The sequence below is a fragment of the Enoplosus armatus genome, chromosome 4 (assembly GCF_043641665.1).
Source record: "Enoplosus armatus isolate fEnoArm2 chromosome 4, fEnoArm2.hap1, whole genome shotgun sequence".
Taxonomy (NCBI): Eukaryota; Metazoa; Chordata; class Actinopteri; order Centrarchiformes; family Enoplosidae; genus Enoplosus; species Enoplosus armatus.
Window position 1 is genome coordinate 18,408,251 of NC_092183.1, and position 20,665 is coordinate 18,428,915.

At 42.9% G+C, this 20,665-nt stretch overlaps 1 protein-coding gene across 2 annotated transcripts in view; it reads right to left on the reverse strand.

The window, feature by feature from the left end:
• The window catches only part of pdlim2 (PDZ and LIM domain 2 (mystique)), a 34,433-nt gene that overhangs the window by 8,551 nt on the left and 5,217 nt on the right, over window positions 1–20,665 (reverse strand). For both annotated transcript variants that reach the window (XM_070904063.1, XM_070904062.1), the window contains exons 2-6: window positions 17,679–17,806; window positions 15,576–15,727; window positions 12,501–12,570; window positions 11,368–11,519; window positions 9,873–9,936 (exon numbers count right to left, since the gene is read on the reverse strand). In XM_070904063.1, coding sequence (XP_070760164.1) covers window positions 9,873–9,936; window positions 11,368–11,519; window positions 12,501–12,570; window positions 15,576–15,727; window positions 17,679–17,771 — 531 coding nt within the window. In that variant the 5' untranslated portion in view covers window positions 17,772–17,806. The remainder of the gene's footprint in view (window positions 1–9,872; window positions 9,937–11,367; window positions 11,520–12,500; window positions 12,571–15,575; window positions 15,728–17,678; window positions 17,807–20,665) is intronic.

Here is a 20,665-nt window from a genome sequence, read left to right on the forward strand (position 1 = left end):
TCAAAGATTTGTGTGTCCAATGCCAGCACCCGCTTCCAATTCAGCAACTCTTTGAACAATGTCTCTGTTCTCAATTGAGTCCAATTTTCCTCTTCTTTTTCCCTTAGTGAGTGGGCAGATTAGTGGTGCGTGCCAGGAAGCCTTTACCAGAAACGATCATTGGGACGTCTCCCTGTGATTCCTCCCAGGATAAACCCAGCATAATAGCTGCAGGCTCAGAAGATCACATATTCCATATCATCAGAGCACAAGAATAGAGATGTCCATGTCCTCTCCTGCTGTGAAGCAATCTCAAGGGCATATACCTGATAGACATACATGCTTTAGGGATTCTTTCAGGAAGACCGAGTGAAGCCACACAGTATGTGCATATGAATCCAAACTAATGCAAACCAAGCCTATGTTATATAAGTGTCTGGCTACCGAACAGCAGAAGAATTACAGATAAAATCACAACTCTGATCTATGAGACTCAAGAGGAATGCAATGAAGTAAAGAAAAACAAAAAGGAAGAAGGAGAGCGAGAGAAAACAAGCGCTCCACTGTGACAGGGAGTATGCAGCTGTGATTGAGCTTGACCTTAGAAAGTTCAAAAAAACTTTGTCTGCACCACCAGAGTAATTCTCCCATCACAATCATCCACTCTACAGTCTCCGATGCCAGCCATTTATAGCAGTAACCATGGCACGGCTGGCTATGGCCTTAAACTGGGCTCCCCAAAACATCTTTGTTCTAAAATCTTCCCTGTTCCATTGTGAGCCATCAAACCATTACACACGGCTGATCTCAGAGCTACAATGCATTTGGTAAACTGCACCATGGCAGTGCCAACAATGCCCCCATGTCTCATGCACCAACAAGCTCAGGGAGGGGCACAGGCGAGCTGAGGATAGCCTATTATTTTGTCTTGGATGGGAGTATGGCTCAGAGATGGGGGAGACCAATGGAGAAAATCAGCAGCCAGTTCTTCCTGGTTCCTGTGGCTTCCAGAGAAGGAAGCTCTGATTAAAGCTGCACTGAACTGTAATCAGGAGCTTATAGTCAACATACCCGGGATCATTAGTGCAAGTCACTGGTATGCTGTGCTGGTCTTGAGCTGCATATACAGTAACATATCTAACCTAAAAGCCTGCCACTTAAAGTCTTGAGAGTTCGAGAGTTCATGCATGAGTACATTCAAACAGTCAAACACAATCTCAAACTTTTTAAAAAGGCCCAGAAAACCTGTTTTCTCAATCAGCTTCTTATGATGAGTGCTGGGGTCCTAAACAAACACTATTTTCTGCCAAAGTTAGAACAGTTTTAAATATTTCTGTATTTGTGTTTTTGTCTGTGTTTGAAGTGGGCAGTTTAATGGTGTTAATCTCTTCATTAATAATACCTGTGGATGTTTTTTCTCCAAACTTTAAAACTGCGATTATTGCTTATTTAGTTTTATATTATATTTAATATTATAGAGAAATATATTTAAAAAAATGACAACCACGTTTTCAGGGGCTTTAATGTTGACATCTCTAACTTTCTGCAGGAAGAGTTTCTCTGCAGCCGCAAGACATCTGCAGCAAAGATGGCAGACTAGTTGTGGAAGGTTGTGTTGAAGCCTGCTGTTTATTTGAATTATCCATCCACCCATCCATTTTCTATACCCACTTTATCCCTGACAGGGGCAAGGGGACTGGAGCTTATCCCAGCATGCATTGAGAGAGGGACAGAATACACACCCTTGTGTCAGCAAATTTACCAAATTACATTGTCATTACCGTAAAAATCCCAACATGAAATGTGTCACTTCTGGTGTACTTCTGAACGTCCTTTATTGGTATTGTCAACCAAGACAGGTGTGACCTGACAAGCCATGGCAAGCAGAGCAGGAAATAAAGGGAGTGTCCAACCACATTAATTGTGTCAAATTGTGTGTTCTACATCACTCTAAAAACAGATTTTAATGTGTTTAACTTTATTGATTTCAAACCATTAGGGACAACAGGTTTACAAACCTGTTTTTATAGTCTCACTATGTTGCTCTAAAAAGCATTTTTGGATAACTGAACATAAATGTCATGATCTGATTTAAGTGAATGACTAACCAAGTGTGACGGCTTATGTTCAAGAAAAGGCTCGGCACGGGAGGGAAAAATAGCAGATAAACTGTCAAAAATGCAAGAGAATCACTCTTAAACGAAAATAAGCCTCCGTCTATGATTGGCCACTTCAAGACACAAACAAACAGGAAATGGTGAACTGAAGTGAGGGCAGCTGTTTCAGATCAAGGCCCATGGGAGACGTTGGGGACAGTGCCAGTGGAGGAGCCTTCAGTCTGGCTCCAAGCAAGCCACTCTGCATCATCATCATTACCACCCTGCATCTTCAATTACAGGGCATGGGCCAGCAGCGCACAGGACTGATGCAGAGGGGAGCTTTTATTTTGGGAAGCTTGGTGCTGCTGCAAGAAAGTGCTATAACTGCTCATTCACTGTCTCCACCACAGACATGAGTGCTGCACTACAATGAGGCGGGGGGACAGCAGACATCCTGGGCTGGGTAATAATCAGAGCTGTGTACAGTGTTTCCTATCCAGCAGCGTGCATTGGTGGAGGTCCTGAGCAAAGACCTGAGGCTGGCGGTAACCTACTCGTTACCCACTGTCACTGATGCACCCTACCTTGTAATTACGTCTGAGCGACGGTGCATTACTGAGTCCACATTCTGTAACAAATAAAAACACAATATACGGCTGAACACAGGACATCCTTTTATATCAAAACTCACGTCATTAACATTCTTTGCGCTTTTTATTGCCTCATATTCCGCTGCAGCTGCTTTCTGGACGTTCTCTGACTAAAACGCTGATTGGAATAATGATATGACTAGAGCAGTGGGCTGATGGGTGCAGGCTGACTACAGCTCCTGTACAGACTGCTTCAAGTGATAAGCCCCTCCATGCTACATATGTAATTTCAAGTCCAACATTTAATACATACATTACCTGCATGGAGGATCTAGTTTTCTAACCTCAGGGCATGTTTTGTTTGTTTGTTTGTGGTTTTTTTCAAAAGAGGTGAACTCTTCATATACAGTACCCAGTCCATACTGCAGTACATGGAGTAAGCTTTAGAAGTCGAGCTCAATCTTCTCAATCCCCTATAATGCTTTCTACATATAGATTCTTGGCCCAGGCTTACATTGTGCAGCATTCAATAACTTGGAATAAAGTGACAGATCTTCGTCATGCCAGTGCTAATACCTCCCCCTCTCTCCATTCGCTCACCGTGGCCACACACCATCAGACTGCTCCAGATATAAACCATATGTACAAGATTAGAGGCCAAATGAACAGCAGAGAGATGAAGACAACAGGATGACAGTGAGTGTACAGTAACTCACTGTGGCCACTGTCAGCTAAAACAGAGCTTCATTTAGTTTTTTCACGGGGTAGACTACAAGTTAAATTTTGAATCTCAACTCATATCAGTACAAAAAGACACACTGAGGAGTTCACAAGTGGATGCTAAAGGGAATATTTAGCAAAGAAGGTTTTTCTGTACTTCTGTACTTGAAGCTCTGCACATGATACATGTGGATCACCCTGATTGTGCCATTACAATTCACATACACAGTGAATACTTTGAGACCCCTGAGACAAGCCAAAGCCGTCTCATGTGATCATAGTGTAGGTGGTCCGAGGGAGGCACTCACCCACACTGCCACCAAAAGTCAGAGACACAATGAGGAATGAGTAAGAGTGTTTATTTATCCACGAAGGGTGCTACAAGCAACACATTTTTCATCCCTATTAAATTCCCCACAAGGCTCCGACTGGAGCAGCATATCAAGCCCATTAGACATCTGGAGTTCATTATGGTTGGACGAAAATCGCTGGACTTCATGATACTTTTAATTCATGGTCGCCTGTATGCCTCTTTTCATAAGCATCGAAAAAAGGACAGTAACAATCAAAGAAGCTGAATTTAAACCAAGTGCTCTGATCAAAATTGTCATAATGATCTGGGAGGTCTCGATGTGGTGCCACTTTTAACAGCTCATCAGGGAAAATCCCTCCATAAAGGTGATAGAGCTCGAATGGTTAATGAGCCTGACGGCATCACAAATGCAGTAATTAGACAGAAACCATCTGGTATGTTTCACTCTCTGGTTTCACACAGAGGTACAGTAACTCTACTGTATAACCTAGTACTATGACTTATAATGCAATACAACATGGTGGAGTAAAGCTTAATACTCCTATTTCTACTGGAATTTCCGTGAATGGCTAAAACATAAATCTAAAATGTCAGCAAGACATGCATTTATGGCATCTCAGTGCAGCAGAATTATTCTTCAGTGTTAACTGCAGCTGCCATTTTACCAGCTGAACAATTATGATTTATGACCAACAAATGCAACCATAGTAACCATTACCCTAAAATGTAGGTGTTGTCCTGTGTAAAACTAGGGGAATATATGCTGACATTTCTGTTTTTGCTGGCATGAATACACTAAGGGGCAGTTATACACGTCGTTCCCTTGACAACAACGTTTGGAATGTTGACATACTGCTCAACCGCCTTCGTAAACAACACCAACTAGTAAAAAGGCCCATCTCTGCCGGCCAACATTTCCCCATAAAACTTGCAGGGCCGAGTGTCCCCATGAGTGCGCCCGGGGGCCTGGAAAGCACGGGGAATCAAAAGTGCCCCAGTTTGCTTTTCCACTCCAGGGGAAAGAAAAACAGACATGCTGATCAATCAGTGGGGATGAGGAGAGGCATGCTGCCCGTGCAGGGGCCGCAATGGACCCCGAGCTTAACGGCTACAAGTCCACCTGAAAAGACCTCACACTGTCCAGTCACAGAGCTCACTGTGCAGAGAAGAAGAAGAAAACATCCCTCCACTGTCGCCACAGCCAGCACCGCTCCCCCGGCGCTGGCTTGGCTTAGCACTGCACCGGCCTGCCAAACCAAACAGCCCCGCTCATGTCAGACCTGAAATAGTACATCATTCCAAGCCATCATCGTCAAGGAAAAGATATGCATGTGTGCATTTAGTGCTGGAGGAGAAGCCGCTACAGGTGAGGTGCATTTACCTCTCCAGTCTTTAATATAAAGACCCTCTAATAACTTCAACCTTCTACCAACCGTGCGTGCAATATGACGGTTTACATTTTTACTCCATTTAAAAAACATAAACTTAGTTCTATTCCTGCTTGCCAAGTCTCCATTTGTGCTCCAAAGCGATGACCGCAGCTTTGCACTCTAGTCCACCACAACCTCCAGAATAGAGCAGGACAAAACCAGCCGCTGGCGTGCAGGCTGGCCTTCTATGAGGAGAATGGTGGACAGAGAAATGTATGGGACAGAGGATGTACAGATGGATACTTACCCTGCCGTCTCTGGATAAAGAGCTCAGTGACATGTGTCATCAAGCACACTCTACCAAATTTAGCATAAAAGAGGAAAAGGTTTGGTCTGCACGGGGCCAACACTGAGTGTCACCCTGCAGGAGCTGGCCATCCTACACTAGGAGGGGTATTTATAAAGCAACCACCCTATCCCAGCACAGGATCAGGCAGCCCACTAAGGCAACCCTCAGGAACCTCAAAGTGCAGCAACTACAAACCCAGACATGGAGCCTGGTCCTAATGGCGCAGTGATGGGTCAAAGCAGTTTGGTTTTGGCCAACCTCATCGCAACAGAGATCCCGTTGTGGTCATTTCTTGATGATATAAACAGATGCTCTGAATCATGATGGTGGCCGGCCAGTTCAGATACATTCTCATGCCGGGCTTCCAGGAATATAGGATGCCTTTGCTCTTTTTGTCATGGTGGTGAGCTAGTAGATATTAAAGTTCACGAACACAGCCGGACACATTATGGCATGACAAAACAAAACTAATGAAGTGTGTTGATATGCTGGAAACTTTCCAATACGTTTTAAATCAGTTTAAAACCGTTTTCTTTGCATTTGTCTTTCCTCTTGAGAAGGTGAGAGGTCAGGGTAAGCTGGTGGGTTGGGAGTGTTGCTTGAGCAGGATGAATGCTTCCTGCAACAAGGACTTGAATCCACACCTTCTGATTAAAAGGTCACTTTCCTTATTCAACACAACACCCTTTAGAGCTCTTGATCAAGATTTCCTGAAAAACATTCATTCACATGGCCAAATGTTTACGGTATGAGAAATGTAGAGGTCAATGCAGACATTCTTGTCCCAAAGGAATATTGTTTTGCAGTGCATGAGGTGCATTAAAGTCAAAGGCTTTTGCATGCAATTCTAATCTTTGCATATTATCATACATACATACATGTTCTGTGATGGTTCTGCAGGCAGTTTGGACTCCGTGATGAGGCACAAAGGATACTGCTGTGTTTGAGTACAGTGGTGTGATGGCTTAAGTACAGTTTGGGAATGTCAGCAGGCTCCCTGGTGTCCACTCCGCCCCACCCTGACCCCCGTCTCTTCCAGCTCCCATCACACAACGACAGGCCTTGTGACGTGAGGGAAAAAGCAGCACCAGGCTTCCACAGCCTCTGCCATCACAGCCACTATTGTACACAGGCTTTTTCTCAGGATATCCAACACCCTGGAAAATGGGGGATCCTGTTGCGCATCCCGCTCCCCTCACTCAGGGAGCCAAAACAGGGGTGGAAAAGCCTTTTAGGAGCTTTTCAGAGGGGCTGATCACCTGATACAGCAGCACTCTGCACCTCTCAGGCAGGACAGAGGCCCTTGTCATGGAGGCTCCACATCTTAGCGCTCACTGGGATGCTGTGTTCCTGCCAGCCCGAGCAGCATAATGCACTGTGTGCCCATGGCAGGCCTCTTCCCAGCCATTTCCCCACCGAGCGTTCTGAAAGAACTCTACTCACTAATCACAGCGCTGCGGCGGGAGGCTCGTCACCACTTTAAAACCAGGGTAGACATCCCTTGGAGGAAGGGGTCAGCCAAAACCCAAAACTCTCATCCACTAGGCTGGATGATGGTAAACACTGAGGCTGTCAGGCATAGACGGCAGAGCAAGCAATCCAAATCAGCTTTAAGACCAGAAAAAGTAAAAAGGGGTGGACAGAACAGTGATTAAACATCTCAAATTGCATATAGCTTGATATTCATTCAAATATACTAAATGAACAGTCAAAAAAGCCAAGTTGGTATTGGAGTAGAAGGAGATAGAGGATAGTAATGTCTTCCAGAGGATACAGGACGGAAAGGATTCCAACATAAGAAAAATGAGAGAAAAGGGTGAATTTAAAAATGGAAAAGGAGAATGGGAGAACGGGCGACTCCATAAATACCACAAACATCCAAGGTCGTCCCGGACGGACAGCTAGGACAGGAGCCCGTTCATTCCAAAGGGCTCGCTGATGGAGCCCTCAGCCACAACACAGCTCCTAATGTGTTTTTTGGTCGGCCAATACGGAAGTTTGCTCCGCCATGGTTTGCTGGCCGCAGCCTCACTATAACTCCACAGTGGGTTTTTGAATGTGGTTTTGGATTGTTGCTGAAAACATCAGCATCTGTATAACAGAGGCTTACAATGTCTTTGGTGAAAAATAATACAATGATAAACTTAACATGGTCCGATAGTCTCAATAAGTACTAAGACACGTTTTTAGCTACATTTAAGGGGCATTGCACTTTCATCAGGATGGGGGATTCACAACATTAAAAAAAAAAAGGGGCCAATATATCATAATGGATATCCTGACTTTTAGTTCCTCGAATGTGTCAAGCTGCAAAAACACTGAATCCTGCATTTCCCATAATGCAACTCTACTCTCTCGTTAAAACCCTCTCTGCCTGGTAAATGCTCATGTCACAGACTTCCTGTTGAATTTGAAGGCTCAAAGCCAATTCCAAATTACCCTGATGACATCATCATCATCAAGACTTCCTACAGAGCAACAGAAGATTATGTACAACTGTTTTCACAGGCTGCGTAGTACTCCCAATTTCCAACACAATTCTCCTTTAACAGCCGAGCTCCAGCACTCACAACTGGAATTTGAAATGGTTTATTTCTAATTACTTTTTAACCAAGGGGATCCATAGCACAGAAAAGCTAATTCACTTCCAAGTGTAAAGGACTTGACACTAGACGACTTTATCATCTCCAGTCCAGCCTACTGTCTGCCTGAGGCGTCAGCCATCCAAATGAACATCACATATCACACTCATGTCAGTTGAATCTGCCTAAACAGCGAGCCAGTCAGAGAGCTGATTCATGTCTGCACACACAGACATCCTGCACACCCTCCCTGCCCTAAAACAACTTGGAAGGAGACAACACGCCATGTGGTTTTGCAGTCACATCAAATTAGTTATTATTAGGAGCGACTCTGGTCTTGCATTCCTGAATACTATATTTTGCTGGGACCAGATTTCATGGCGGTCATGACCGAAGCATTTTATTTCGATAAAGACTGGTCAAAAATGTTGAGGAAAAGTAATGACAGCATCCTCAAAAAGACCCACTTGGACCCCAGTTACATCATGGCTAGACTGGTTCATCTTTCTCCCAGTGTGAAAGAGATCAAAAACTACTCTGACGTTAGCCACCCGCCTCAGAGACTGGACACCGCTGTGACTGACAGTACATCTGAATCCCACTTAACATGTAAACAACACAAAGAATCCCAAACTCGAAGAGAAACTTTAAAAATGGACCTTCTCAGCCGGCAGCCTCACAGAAGGAACGCTTGAATGTTTTGAAGTTCAAACCTCTGCATATTTATCTAACTTTATGTAAGGTCCAGAGTTAGAAAAATGGCTGGGATTCCTTGTGCCATTACAAAAGGTCTTGTATGTTTTTTCCTGCTCTGTCATCTCACATGTTCTGTCTTCAGTGGGACCCACGCTTGAGACTAAGCATAGCTGAAATAGCTCATGATGAACTTTCCCACAACATTTTCTCTCTTTAACTCACTGAAGTCTTTCCAGACGCCTGAGTCCCCCGTTTTGGTTTTGTTGCTAGAATAGTAAATAAGCACAGCATAGTTTAGCTGCAGTCTCATGATAACCCCAAGTCTGTCTTTTACCATTCCCCATATTTTACCACTTTACGGAGACTAATGAGTCTCCATTCAGACAACTAAAGGTTAAGGCCATTGTTTTGACGGAAAGTAATCTTTTTTTTGCTTGGAGCAGGCGCTGAATGAAACAGCTCCAGACTGTTGTTCAGCTTAATGTCAGATATTTTCAAAGACTGACCTTTGAAGTTTGTACACTCCCTGCTATAAAAATGTCAAACCCTCTCTGTATCCTGCCTTTGCTGTGAAGTCCACATACAGTACACAGGAGTCCAAAAACCTTTTGTAGGGCATCATCTGTGGCATCAGAGAGTAATTCAAGAGGAAAGGCTCAGAATTCAAACACGTTATTCTTACAGACTGGGACAATGCAGTCAAAATAAATACATCTCACAGAGATCTACAGACAAGAGGACAAAAACCTTAATAACTGTACTGACCAAGTGAACTGCAGCTACAGATGAAGGACATATACAACATTTATCTAAATGTTTGCATGTATTTGTCCAGTATATTGTACAACTCCTAGAACTCATACCTGCATATGTGCCATGACAACCAGGAAATCATCATCTAAAGTATGAAGTAGCAAACTTATTTTTACAGCAGTGACGGTACAAAGACAGGAACACAACAAACTCCTCTCTCTTGTTTCTGATTGGAGGAGACAGTAATTTCACGCTCACTAAAACCCAAATGTCCTCATCTAATTAAAGACATTTTATAGTTGGAATTCAACTGCTTCTGTTTTGCAGGGTGGACAACTGACTGCATATCTCAGACAGCTGAAAACTTACAAAGGGAATGAATAGAGGATTTGGCTGGTGTACAGACACAACAGGAACCAACCTGTGACAGTGGTCTGGACAGCCTGTGACTCTTCTCCTCTGGAGACCACGAGCGCAGCTGGACACTGGAACATAAAGACAAAGAGTCAATGATACATATGGATGATTTTGGAGTGGATAATATGACGATATATGACGAGACAGACAAATATGTCAACCCTCTGAACTGTGTATGTGGTACAGTAGTTATTCCTCTGGATATCTCTGGATGTATTGTGGATATTGTGGACCATAAGCAGGACAGCCTAATTGCAATATTGGATTGGTTTACATGACATCAAAAATGTGATGAAGTACTTTAATTTGGTCAGGTATCTGCTGGATTAGTATATAACAGACATTCCTGTCTGGTTATTTCATCTATTCATTTTTCAACTGATTTTCCAAATGCACCAATATTGTGAGATATATATATATATATATATATATATATATATATAGCCCTATTCATACATTTTCATTTCAACATATTCTAGTCCTGCAGGTTCCCCACAGAGACCTGCACAAATTCCAATTTGATGCAACTGTAAACAGATTTATAATGATTAAGATGGAAGAACAATATAATAATACAAAAAATTACAGTTTAATTAATGACAAGATGGAAATCAAGTACGTGCAGGGCAGGAAGCTTCATCAGTCCAGATGAGGGAGAAAATTTGAATTTGAACTGTCACCTACTAAAAAGTTGTCCAGGAGAGTCAACAAGCGGCCATACTCTGCGAGAGCGCGGTGAACGTTCCACATTCTGCCTTTTGTTAAAGTGAATGCAAACGGTGGAATGTGATATCCTGTGCATATCCTTTGTTACTACAGTACAATCCCATGGCTCCACTTTCTGTCTGTTATTCCCATACCTATTGACTCTGGGCCTGTTGTGGAGTCAAGAGAGCACTTGTTGCAACCTTTTGTCCGGATATAAGCCTATTTAAGCAGTGAATGGACATGTTTCTGAAAGAGACTGTCCATCGGAAATGTCGAACTCTGAAATGTCCTAAGACTTTATCTTAGACCCTGTTCATGCTGAAAGAATGTTTCTAATCTAATCTTTCGGGCTGATAGTCCAAACTGTAATTTACAAGTAACCAGATCATGTGTGCGACTTCAGACAGTATAATCCTTCGCTTTCGTTACAACATTGGTATGCACAGTCACAATGCAGTGGAGTGGAGTGGACAAGCAGGCTGAGGGTTCAGTATCTGTCCAACAACTGTAGTGTTACAAGCAAGCTAATATTAACGTTGCACTAACTTTATAAAAAAAAATCATGTCAATTCAAAACTTTGTGGTCCAGAGTGGATTCTTCACACTGCATAATTTTACTGACATTAAAAGCACGAAGGTGTCATCTGCCTCAAAAACCTTCTAGTCATCAAATATGCATTGCAACAGATAGTGTGACTGTTGTTTATCAGATATGCAATAAAAGCCATATTTGATCTGCATGCTTGAACATTGCAATGCTGATTTCCAATACAGCAGTTCAAGTGAGCTACCTCTTGGTGGTGGTCGGTGTCAGCCTCTCCCTCTTCCCGTCCGGGCTAGCAGGAGGATCTGGTGAATAAGGTCCAGGGGACAGCGACGCAGGGCTGGCGATGGTGTACTCTCTGTAGTTCTGATTCTCATCTCGACTCACTATTACCGCCTCCTAAAAACAATCACATCGGAGGAACGTTATCGCATTAGTATCTGTTGAATGTAACTTGATCTTTACGACTGCATTTTTGCCATACAAGTAGTAAAAGGCTTAACTGAGATGCATAATGGACACCTGTGAGAATGTCAGTACACAGAAGTAAATGTTGTATCCTGAAACAGGTCTACAGAATTTGTTTTCAGTATCAACATGTATTGTAGGCGGTGCTTTGGGACTCATTATGGTCTCAATAAAACACAGGAAATCACTAAATCACTACAATGTCTTCCTCCATCTTGAGGACAGTGAAATAAGCCGATATGTCATAAACAGATGTGTGATGCATGCATTAGTAGAAATGAAGCAGCATACCCTGTGCAGTCAAACACATTACACTGGGGAACACAATTTTTGTTGAGTTAGGTCTGACAGATGTTTTTAACAAATTTTTGGGTGCGGAATCCAAAACTGATCTCAGTTTTTCTCTATCACGTCAAGTTTTTGAACTACAGGATCCCCGTTTTCTTAAAAAATATGAAAAATACTGTACTTAACAGATATGTGTGTGATAGTACTGACCTATTGGGAGCTGCACACACCTCTCACCGCACTGTCTCAATTGTGACTGCACAAACAAGTTGCCACGTAGCTGTAGATGAGTCCAATCGTAATCAGCCGGCAAGTCTTACTACAGCTAATCAGTGGAATTTTGCTTATCTGGAGGGTAAGCTGTGGAGAAAAAACTTGACGTGCTAGAAAAAAACTGACTGCAATTTTGGAATCAGCATGCCAATTTTAATTTTAATCAGCATAAAAATCTAACTCAACAGAATTTTTTTTTCAAATTGTTCCCCAGTGTTATCCAAATAAAACAGGCAGTTGTGAGCAATGTCGTGGATCAAAAAGATAGTACAGTTCAATTCGTCATCTGATGTCCAGTAATCAAGACAAAGTGTAGACAGATTAAAGCTCCTCTTGAGCGGCAGCACTGACCTGGAAGCGTCCGGTGAGCTGCTCAGGGGTGCTGATGCCGTTGGTCTGTCCAGGGCTGAGAGGTTCAGGTCTTGAAAGACAGAAAACCACATAGATCAATTGGCCGTCAACATCGATAATACCCGACTACCCAAAGTTTCATTCTCCATCTATGTAGCATGTAAGATAAAGTCTGATTCACCACTGCTGAATTGAAAAAAAGTCAACAGAGGCTGTAAGGAAGTTCAAGTTAAATAAATAAGCAAGGTATTTCAAACTGGACAAGCTGATGTACTCAAGTATGTAACATCATGTTCAAGAACTTGCAAGAAAAATGCTGAGTTGTGCTGATTTTCCAAGAGTCATATATCTAAGTGAACTTAATTTGAAGTGCAGGCTAGTAAAAACAAAATCATCTTTTTTTTTTTGCTAATGTCCTGGCAAGCATCCATTGGTATGTTCCCATGACTCTTGGAGATTACTGCAGAAGACGAGTACTGCAGACTCTGTCCCCCTAAATATTCTCCTGATGGATCTCGTCTTTCCAACTAGTCACTTTTGCTTCACTTTCTTAAATATAAAACACATTCTGTAAGCAATTCCATCATTGAATTTGGAGGGGAAAATATGGGCAGTATAAGCGCCAATGCAAACACACAGTGCCCCCCCTCGCTGCAGGGCCAGAGGCTGACTGGCTTTTGGTTGAGCCCGGGGTAATGAGGCACACAGGAAGGCCTGGATGCCTGTGGTAAATCACCCAGAAAAACACCTCTCGTGGCCTGGGCACCACGTACTGTGCACAAGAGAGAGATGGCAAGAGGACGAAAACTGATACAGCAGCCGTAAGACATTTCTTCCCGTAGGAGAGATATTAATGTGGCCGGCCTGAAAAACTCATTGCTTTGAATTAGAAACTGCGCAGCTAAAAGAAAAAAATGCTTTAAACTTCCACTTTCTACTATGTGCTTCAGAACACCAGAGGAGGTCGTGGTCTTTAGACAACAAGATGTATTTTATGTCTGCGATCAGATCAGTGTCTGGTCTATAACTGATGACCTCTGGTTACAGGTCTCCCTACAGAGGAGATACCACAGAGATTTGAAACTGGCATAAATCAGCACTTGAAACTCCTTGCTGATACTAGCTGTTCACAGCTGTCAACAAGGGGACCTGGCGTTATCCAGCCTGAGGCAGATTCTTCATATGTGTGCACTGTAAGAATACCTCTCCATTCTGAGAACAGAGATATTAAAAAACATCATTTGACCAGAGTTCAAGAGGATTCAAATACATAAGAAGCTAAAGGTACTTACTTTGTAACAAGCTGTGACCAGCTACTGCGCTATAGGACTTGCTATTGTTTGAATATTTTTGGTACTAGTGCTGGTATGATACCCGAGTTTCAGCAATGTTGCCAAAGTGAACAGCTGACAAAATAAGCCACAGTTCTCAAATATTCAACCCTGTCCAAACACAAGTAGACACACAACTTTCTGGTCAAAGAATAAGTAAAAAACACACACAAATCTGACCAGAAATTCAACACCAACTTTTAGGTACATAATTGTTTTGGTACTCTGTGCTAAGACACGTTTTGAGTGGTACCAAAACATTTTTTATGTTAAAAGGTTCAAATGTTGTTTGTGGACTTGTGTTCTTACAAATGACGAGCCTCTTGTGATTTTGGTCGATATAAATAAAATGTGTGTTACCTGGCTTTCCTAAGGAGGTTTGATATCTAGCCCAGCTGCTTTACCAATCAAGCTCATGTGGTGTTTGTCATTGTAGCATCTCAGTATCAAAGAGGAAACTCTATTCTACTGTATCAATATACAGTAGCTGTGTGGTAAAGCTATACCCATGGTCTGATGGCTAACTCCATTAGAGAGAGCAACAGGATCACAGAGAGACAAACAGTTTGGTCGGCATGACATCATCTGCAAGGCATCAATGAACAATGAAAACCAAACAAGACGCTGCGAACAAAGCCCAGGGTCAATGAAAAGACAGTGATGGTGTGGTTGCTTTGTCATGTAAAAATATCCCCAGTTAGCAAAGTCTGGGATGAACGTGTTGTTGGATGCACTAACAATAAACCACTGCCTCACAAAAGACAACACTCTTCTATTCTGAGGATGAGCTGACGCCAGCTTCTTCCAGTGGGTAACACCATCTGTGTGATGACAGCCAGTATCCACATCACTGCCGGTTTGATGAGAATAAACTGGGAGGGCTCTCAACTAAGCAAGGAACAAATTAAACATTAAAGATTTGTGCTACTCAATTAAACCTCTTGAGAGCTTTTCTGAATGTAATTCAAATGGGTCATATGCTTGATGGGTGGCATTGAGACAGGAGCCTGTGAGGTACATAAGAGTCTTGGTGCTGAAAACCACTTACAGTTAACAGAGTGGGATTAAAGGCATGGCAGAACTACACAGTGGCATTGTCCTGGGCAAGCAAGGAGTAATGATGTTGTTTCTGGCTTGGTGGGAGACATGAGGTCAGCAGGGAAAAATTCACTCACATGGACGTAGGAGATCCAAGGAGGAAGTATGTGAAAGCGAATGTGCACAAGAGTGTGTGTGTGTGTGTGCAATAACAGAGAAAGACTAAGAAAGAGAGTGACGGGGGGCAACAGTGACAAGAAATGAGAATTTAGGGTGGACCTTTAATCAAAACAGCAGCCAAGAGCAGTCCTGGCTCAAAGGAAAACCTTTGTAGGAGCCAACTCCCTGTCATCCAAACAAGGTCTTGGCAAATCTCAAAACAGGGTTTATTGAGGAGGACCAGGGAAGAGAGCTGTGTGGCTCTCATATGCGCTGGCATTTCCCCTGATTACAATCACTTGTTTTGTTTGTACAGTGCTTGCATGATAAAGTTTGTTAACAGTGTATAGACAGGTGGAAGCTGGGGCGACTGTGGTCTTTTAACATTTAAGATATTCATATGAGGAACTATGCTGCATGGTTGCATGACACTGTATTGTTGTATTTTATGTTTATAAATCCAACATATAAATATGCACAACATAAAACATTATTACGTTATTATAATGTTATTTTTGTTCTACAGCAGATCTGCATGTCAGCGTACCTCTCCACCACCAGCTGCAGCTGCGTTTTGGAGTTCTTGATCTTGTTCTGGGCCTCCACGTTCAGCATGTCGGTCGTGTTTTCCCCGTTGATCTCCAAGATAATGTCACCAGGTTGCAGGTCTGCGTGCTCTGCCTTGCTGCCCCCGTTGACCTGTTGAACAGAAGAATGAGCTCTGGTTAGGTCTTACTGGCCTCAGGTCCTGCTCTGAACATAACACTTTATGGATGCTACCCATCTGGCAAGCACAGACAGCTCTGTATCTTATGGCTGTGCAGACAATTTGTCAGCGACTGACACTCGGCATCAACAAATGAGTAAATGAGAAAAGGTGTTGACGGGTTGCTTCACACGTTTGCCACGCTCTTAATGCAACAATCTCTGTCTACAACTCATAACACACAGAGTAAATACCAACAGACGCCACAGCGTTCCCCACACATGGAATGAGGCAGTGCCGGTCAACAGCGGACAGATTCATGACACCCTCGGGGAGAAGTCATTAGTGTGGCACTACTTGATGGTTTGACTGGGCTTGACCTTTGCAACCAGCCTCACTGCATGTCAAAGCCAATGCTATACCACCACATCAGAGGGAATTCCACACTAATGGGCCAAAACGTCCTAGCCACCACTTTCAGCTTGGTTCCTGTGTCGCAGGCATACAGACCCAAACACACAGGCTTACTAAAACAAAAAGGCAAGATGTGGAGGTCGACGCTGCAACCGCTTAAACTTGAGAGAGAAGTATGACATTTGCCACAAACAGCGCTCGCCTCACAATTAAAAGCAGAGAGACAATAAAAACAAAGAATGCAAAGCAAAATAAATAAAGTGCCAATCAGAGAGCATGAAAGTCTCATTCTTACAATCGCCAGAGGAAAAATGGATGCAAACAGGATGCCAGTCAACAGGCTGTTTGTCAGTTTAGGCAAGAGGGCAGAGGTGCCATGTCTGTGGACCCACTCGAGAGGCAATTAAGCGTTGCTGTGGTGACCCACAATAGTGCGTGCCTTTTCTGATCAGGACACGCCTGGTTTCACATAAACTAAGAGCAGTTGGGGGTTCTTTTCCAGGGTCTGTGCCCAAGTGAATCAGGGGCAAGCTATCTTTCAGGCCAAGAGGAATAAAAGAGGGCATCCATGATGTCTCTGTGCCGAGCACCAACCACTTCAGATGGTCCAACCCTATGCTTAACCGCTTGGAGGGGGGGGAAACTGGGTTTTGGAAACCAATTTCAGCGATAAAGTTTCTCCCTCAGCAGGAATGCCCGTCACTTCAGAGAAGCCGTTTGATATTTGAGACCAGCAAACATGCTGGTGTTGTTTACTGGATAGGAGTAACAAAATCAGACTTAAAGCCCATTATTCATGAGAGGATCTGTTTTTCTAGCAAAAGTTGTCAAGAGGGGGCAAACATTAAATGCTTTTGAAGTCAAAGTCTGTGTGAAGCACTGGTGGTGCCATGGTTTTGCCATAACTCATCCTTTATGGGTCTGTGGAGCTACTGGGGGAAATCTCTCTGGAAAAATCCAGGCTTAGGTGGTGATGTAGGGCCAGGATGTGCAGTGGGCAGAACTGGGTGTCTTCTGGCATGCAGAAGTTAGTCCGAGTTTCCTGGTGGTGTTTACTGTGTCCTGTCTGCTTACAGTGGTAGTGTTTTCGCTTCTTCTATTCAATCTTCCCTATTTTTTTTCTAAACAGTGACTGGGAAAATGTGGTCAGTAAAAACCACATGCATGTGCTAAAGTACGAATTTACTGATGCACGTGGTAATGCATGCAAGTTAGCACAGAAACACAAACACACACTCACACACTGCAGTCTGGGATCAGGAACCCCTCACCTCCCACCTCAGCTTCCACTGTAACTGTAATCAGTGGTTTCCTTCTAATGTAATCTACTTCCATTCTATTCTAACGAGTTCAGTAGTCAAGGAAATAGGTACGAAGCAGCCCGCGGACACAAACAAAGACAAGAAAAGAGACGTAGTGAGGAGGAAGTTGACTTTGCATGACATGCCATTACAGGCTGTGTTTTCACAAAAACAGAGGATATGGTTTGATAAGGTGTGACGAGGTTCAGCAACGGCTGTTGACGAGTACCTTTGATACAGTTATGGCCTTCTTGAAGTCCCTTCCTCCAGATATTCTGAAGCCCCATGGTGAAGGACCAATAAGGTTCACTGTCAGCGCCATTTGGTGATCAGGTCAGGACACACTCTTGTGAAACGCTGAAAAAAAAAAAAAAAAAGAGAGAGACACGGTGAACATAGATTGAGAGTGAGTAACATGTGGGACACAAACACATGCGTGGCTGAATGTTTTCATCAGAGACGTGTTTCTGCTGGCCAGGCTTAATATTAGAGCAACAGGTGAAGACAGTGAACATTTGCATAAGCCGCCTTTCATCTCCAGCAACACTTCACTTCCACTGGCCTAAGCCCCCTTGACATGGATTGTGTAACCACATCAAATAGGAATGGGACGAATCTGAAACCAAAGACACATGACTAACATTGCTAAAGTGCCAAAGCCAAAGAGTTTCATTAAATCCGACTGCTCTTTTGAAGGAAAATAAACGCAAACAAAAAGTTGTGCAAGCACGGTGTACAAGAGGCTGACGGTTTCAGTGTGTTTCACTGTGACCACTGTGTTTAATGTGCATGTATACAGCATACAGTGGTGTAGTAGGATATATCACATGTAGTATGGTAGCCCTTTACGACTGTTTATAAGAATGGGCTGTATAAATAAATGTGTCTGACAATCCAGTTGTTTTGTAAATCTGATCCTAGTGGATCTTTTACATTTGTTTGGTCATTGTTTGCATGAAAATGTACAGATTGTGTGTAAAAAGTCTGTTGTGAATTTGTAAATCTAAAACTGCAAATCTCGTGTTGACAATCTAAATCACTGGAGACGCCAACGTATAGTGAAACCATGTGTGGACTTTTGCTTGTTCAATTGTCTTGTAGACAACATTTTTCTGTGAGGCATTAATGCAATATTAAGAAGAACAAATCATATTGTAACATCATCTACAGGCTTTTTATTGCTGACCTTCTTTCCCACATGGGACAAATCACTTCCTTTGAACAATATTATGGGGTTTACAGGCAGCATTGACTATCATGTCATATGTTAAGGCTCAAGATTCTAATAATTATTTTCATCCATCACAAACCTACGTGGCTACTTGACAGTATAGACAAGTAACAGATGCCCCACATGTAGATCTTTAATTACTGGTGAGGGTTGAGCCTTCTAAATATGACACGTTGCAAAATTATAATTGGTGGCGACAGTGCTGTATGCTACTGTCTGTAGCATGCAGGTTTTCTCCAGCTGTCTGGGAGAGCTTCTGCATGAGCTTATCTGTGTAAACGTACAAAAATGAGGATTCATGAGTAAATACTGTGTGCTAAAAGCGAGGATTGACCTGGCAACGATCAGCTATCCAGCTTCATGTTGCCTGACTCCAACTGTTTTATGACAACAGACCTGCATGTTTTGGTTGTGTTTGGGCATTCATCCTAACAAGTCCCTCATCAGGTGCTAAAGGGTAATCAGAGGTGTTACAAAACATGATGCTGATGTTGGCAATGACTTTTAATCTCGATAAACCTATTGAACCGTTTTAGAAGGGGTGTCTCAAGGAGTATTTTTCACTCCTGTCACTGAACATCCAGACCCAAATAATCAACTAAACTCACTGTTAACAGTTACACCATCTTCTAAAATATTAGTGGGCCAGAACCAGAGCAGAATACGGTTTAAAGCATTGAAATAGTTCTGCTGATGTTCTTCTAGACTTGCAGATTGCCAGTTTAATCAGACGCTGCTGACAGTTGTATATGAAGCTTGTCTGTTGCATGTGGAGACATAGAGCTCTGTGGTGTACTGTGATGATGGCACTTACAGGTTCATCAACACCTACACCTACACCCACACCCACCTGCACTTTAATTTTGGACTGTTTGGTATATATACTATTATCACCATAATCATTGCTATTATTTTAGATGTTTCATGCATACTTTAGCTCAGAGAAAAGCAAAGACATACAGAAGCATAAATCATTTAACAGATCAGATAGTGTCTTTTCTTTAGTTACTTAATTACAGCCTTACCATGTTTTTGCACCTCTGAATGTACACTGTAACTATATCTGTAAATCACAGGTTAATATCTGATTTACTCATTACAAAGTCTAAGCTCCGGTTGATTCAAAGCACTGCATGTCAGACAGTATAGACAGATACTCTGGTCAACAGTGAAAATGAAACTTACTCAAGGTCTATAAATACAGTAAAAGCCTGTCAATGATTACTAACATTTCATAATACAGTTATCAAAGTTTCTGAAAGTATGAGGAGCAAGCAAGGAAATCACAGAACCACGTAAAGTGGATGTAGGACATCAGCCACGCTACTCCCCTAAATCCCTCCAAACACTGGCCCATTTCATCAGCTGCACATTCCACAAGTGTTTGGGACACGCAGTGCAGACCCAGTTAGTTATTAACAGTCTGGGCCAATTAGCAGGGTTACTGGGCTCACCATCATTAGGGTCTCTTAATTGCTGTGGCCTCCAGGAATAAGTGCAGTTGTGATAATGACAGGGGGCAGCCGCCCCAAAGTTTCCCAGCCTTTGGGGGTGTCAATTAGTTCCTTGAGCTTCTGCAGCTTCTCCTATAGAGCGGCCATTATCAACAGAGCACCCTGCTAATTCCCTGCGTAAACGTTCACTGTTAGCATCGTAAAAACGCTAGTGGTGGATAATGTCAAAGTGAAAGGATGGTGAAAGTATGCAGCAGAGCTGACAAACAGCGGAGAAGAAAAACAACACGTAGTGGTGGTGAGGATAAGTGGCACACTCATGGGCTGTGCTTAATTGGCCGCTGATGAGGTTTTAAGACTGCACTGCTGCTCACATAAAACAAAGTGCTGAACGCTGTTTGATGAAACCTCACTGCGACACAAAAGTACGGTTGGGCAGCTGCCAATACACATAAAAGGTGAATTCTGTTCTGGTGACATCTCGCTGCTTTTGCTGCCGGGCCAATTTGGCATTTCAATTCAACACACACA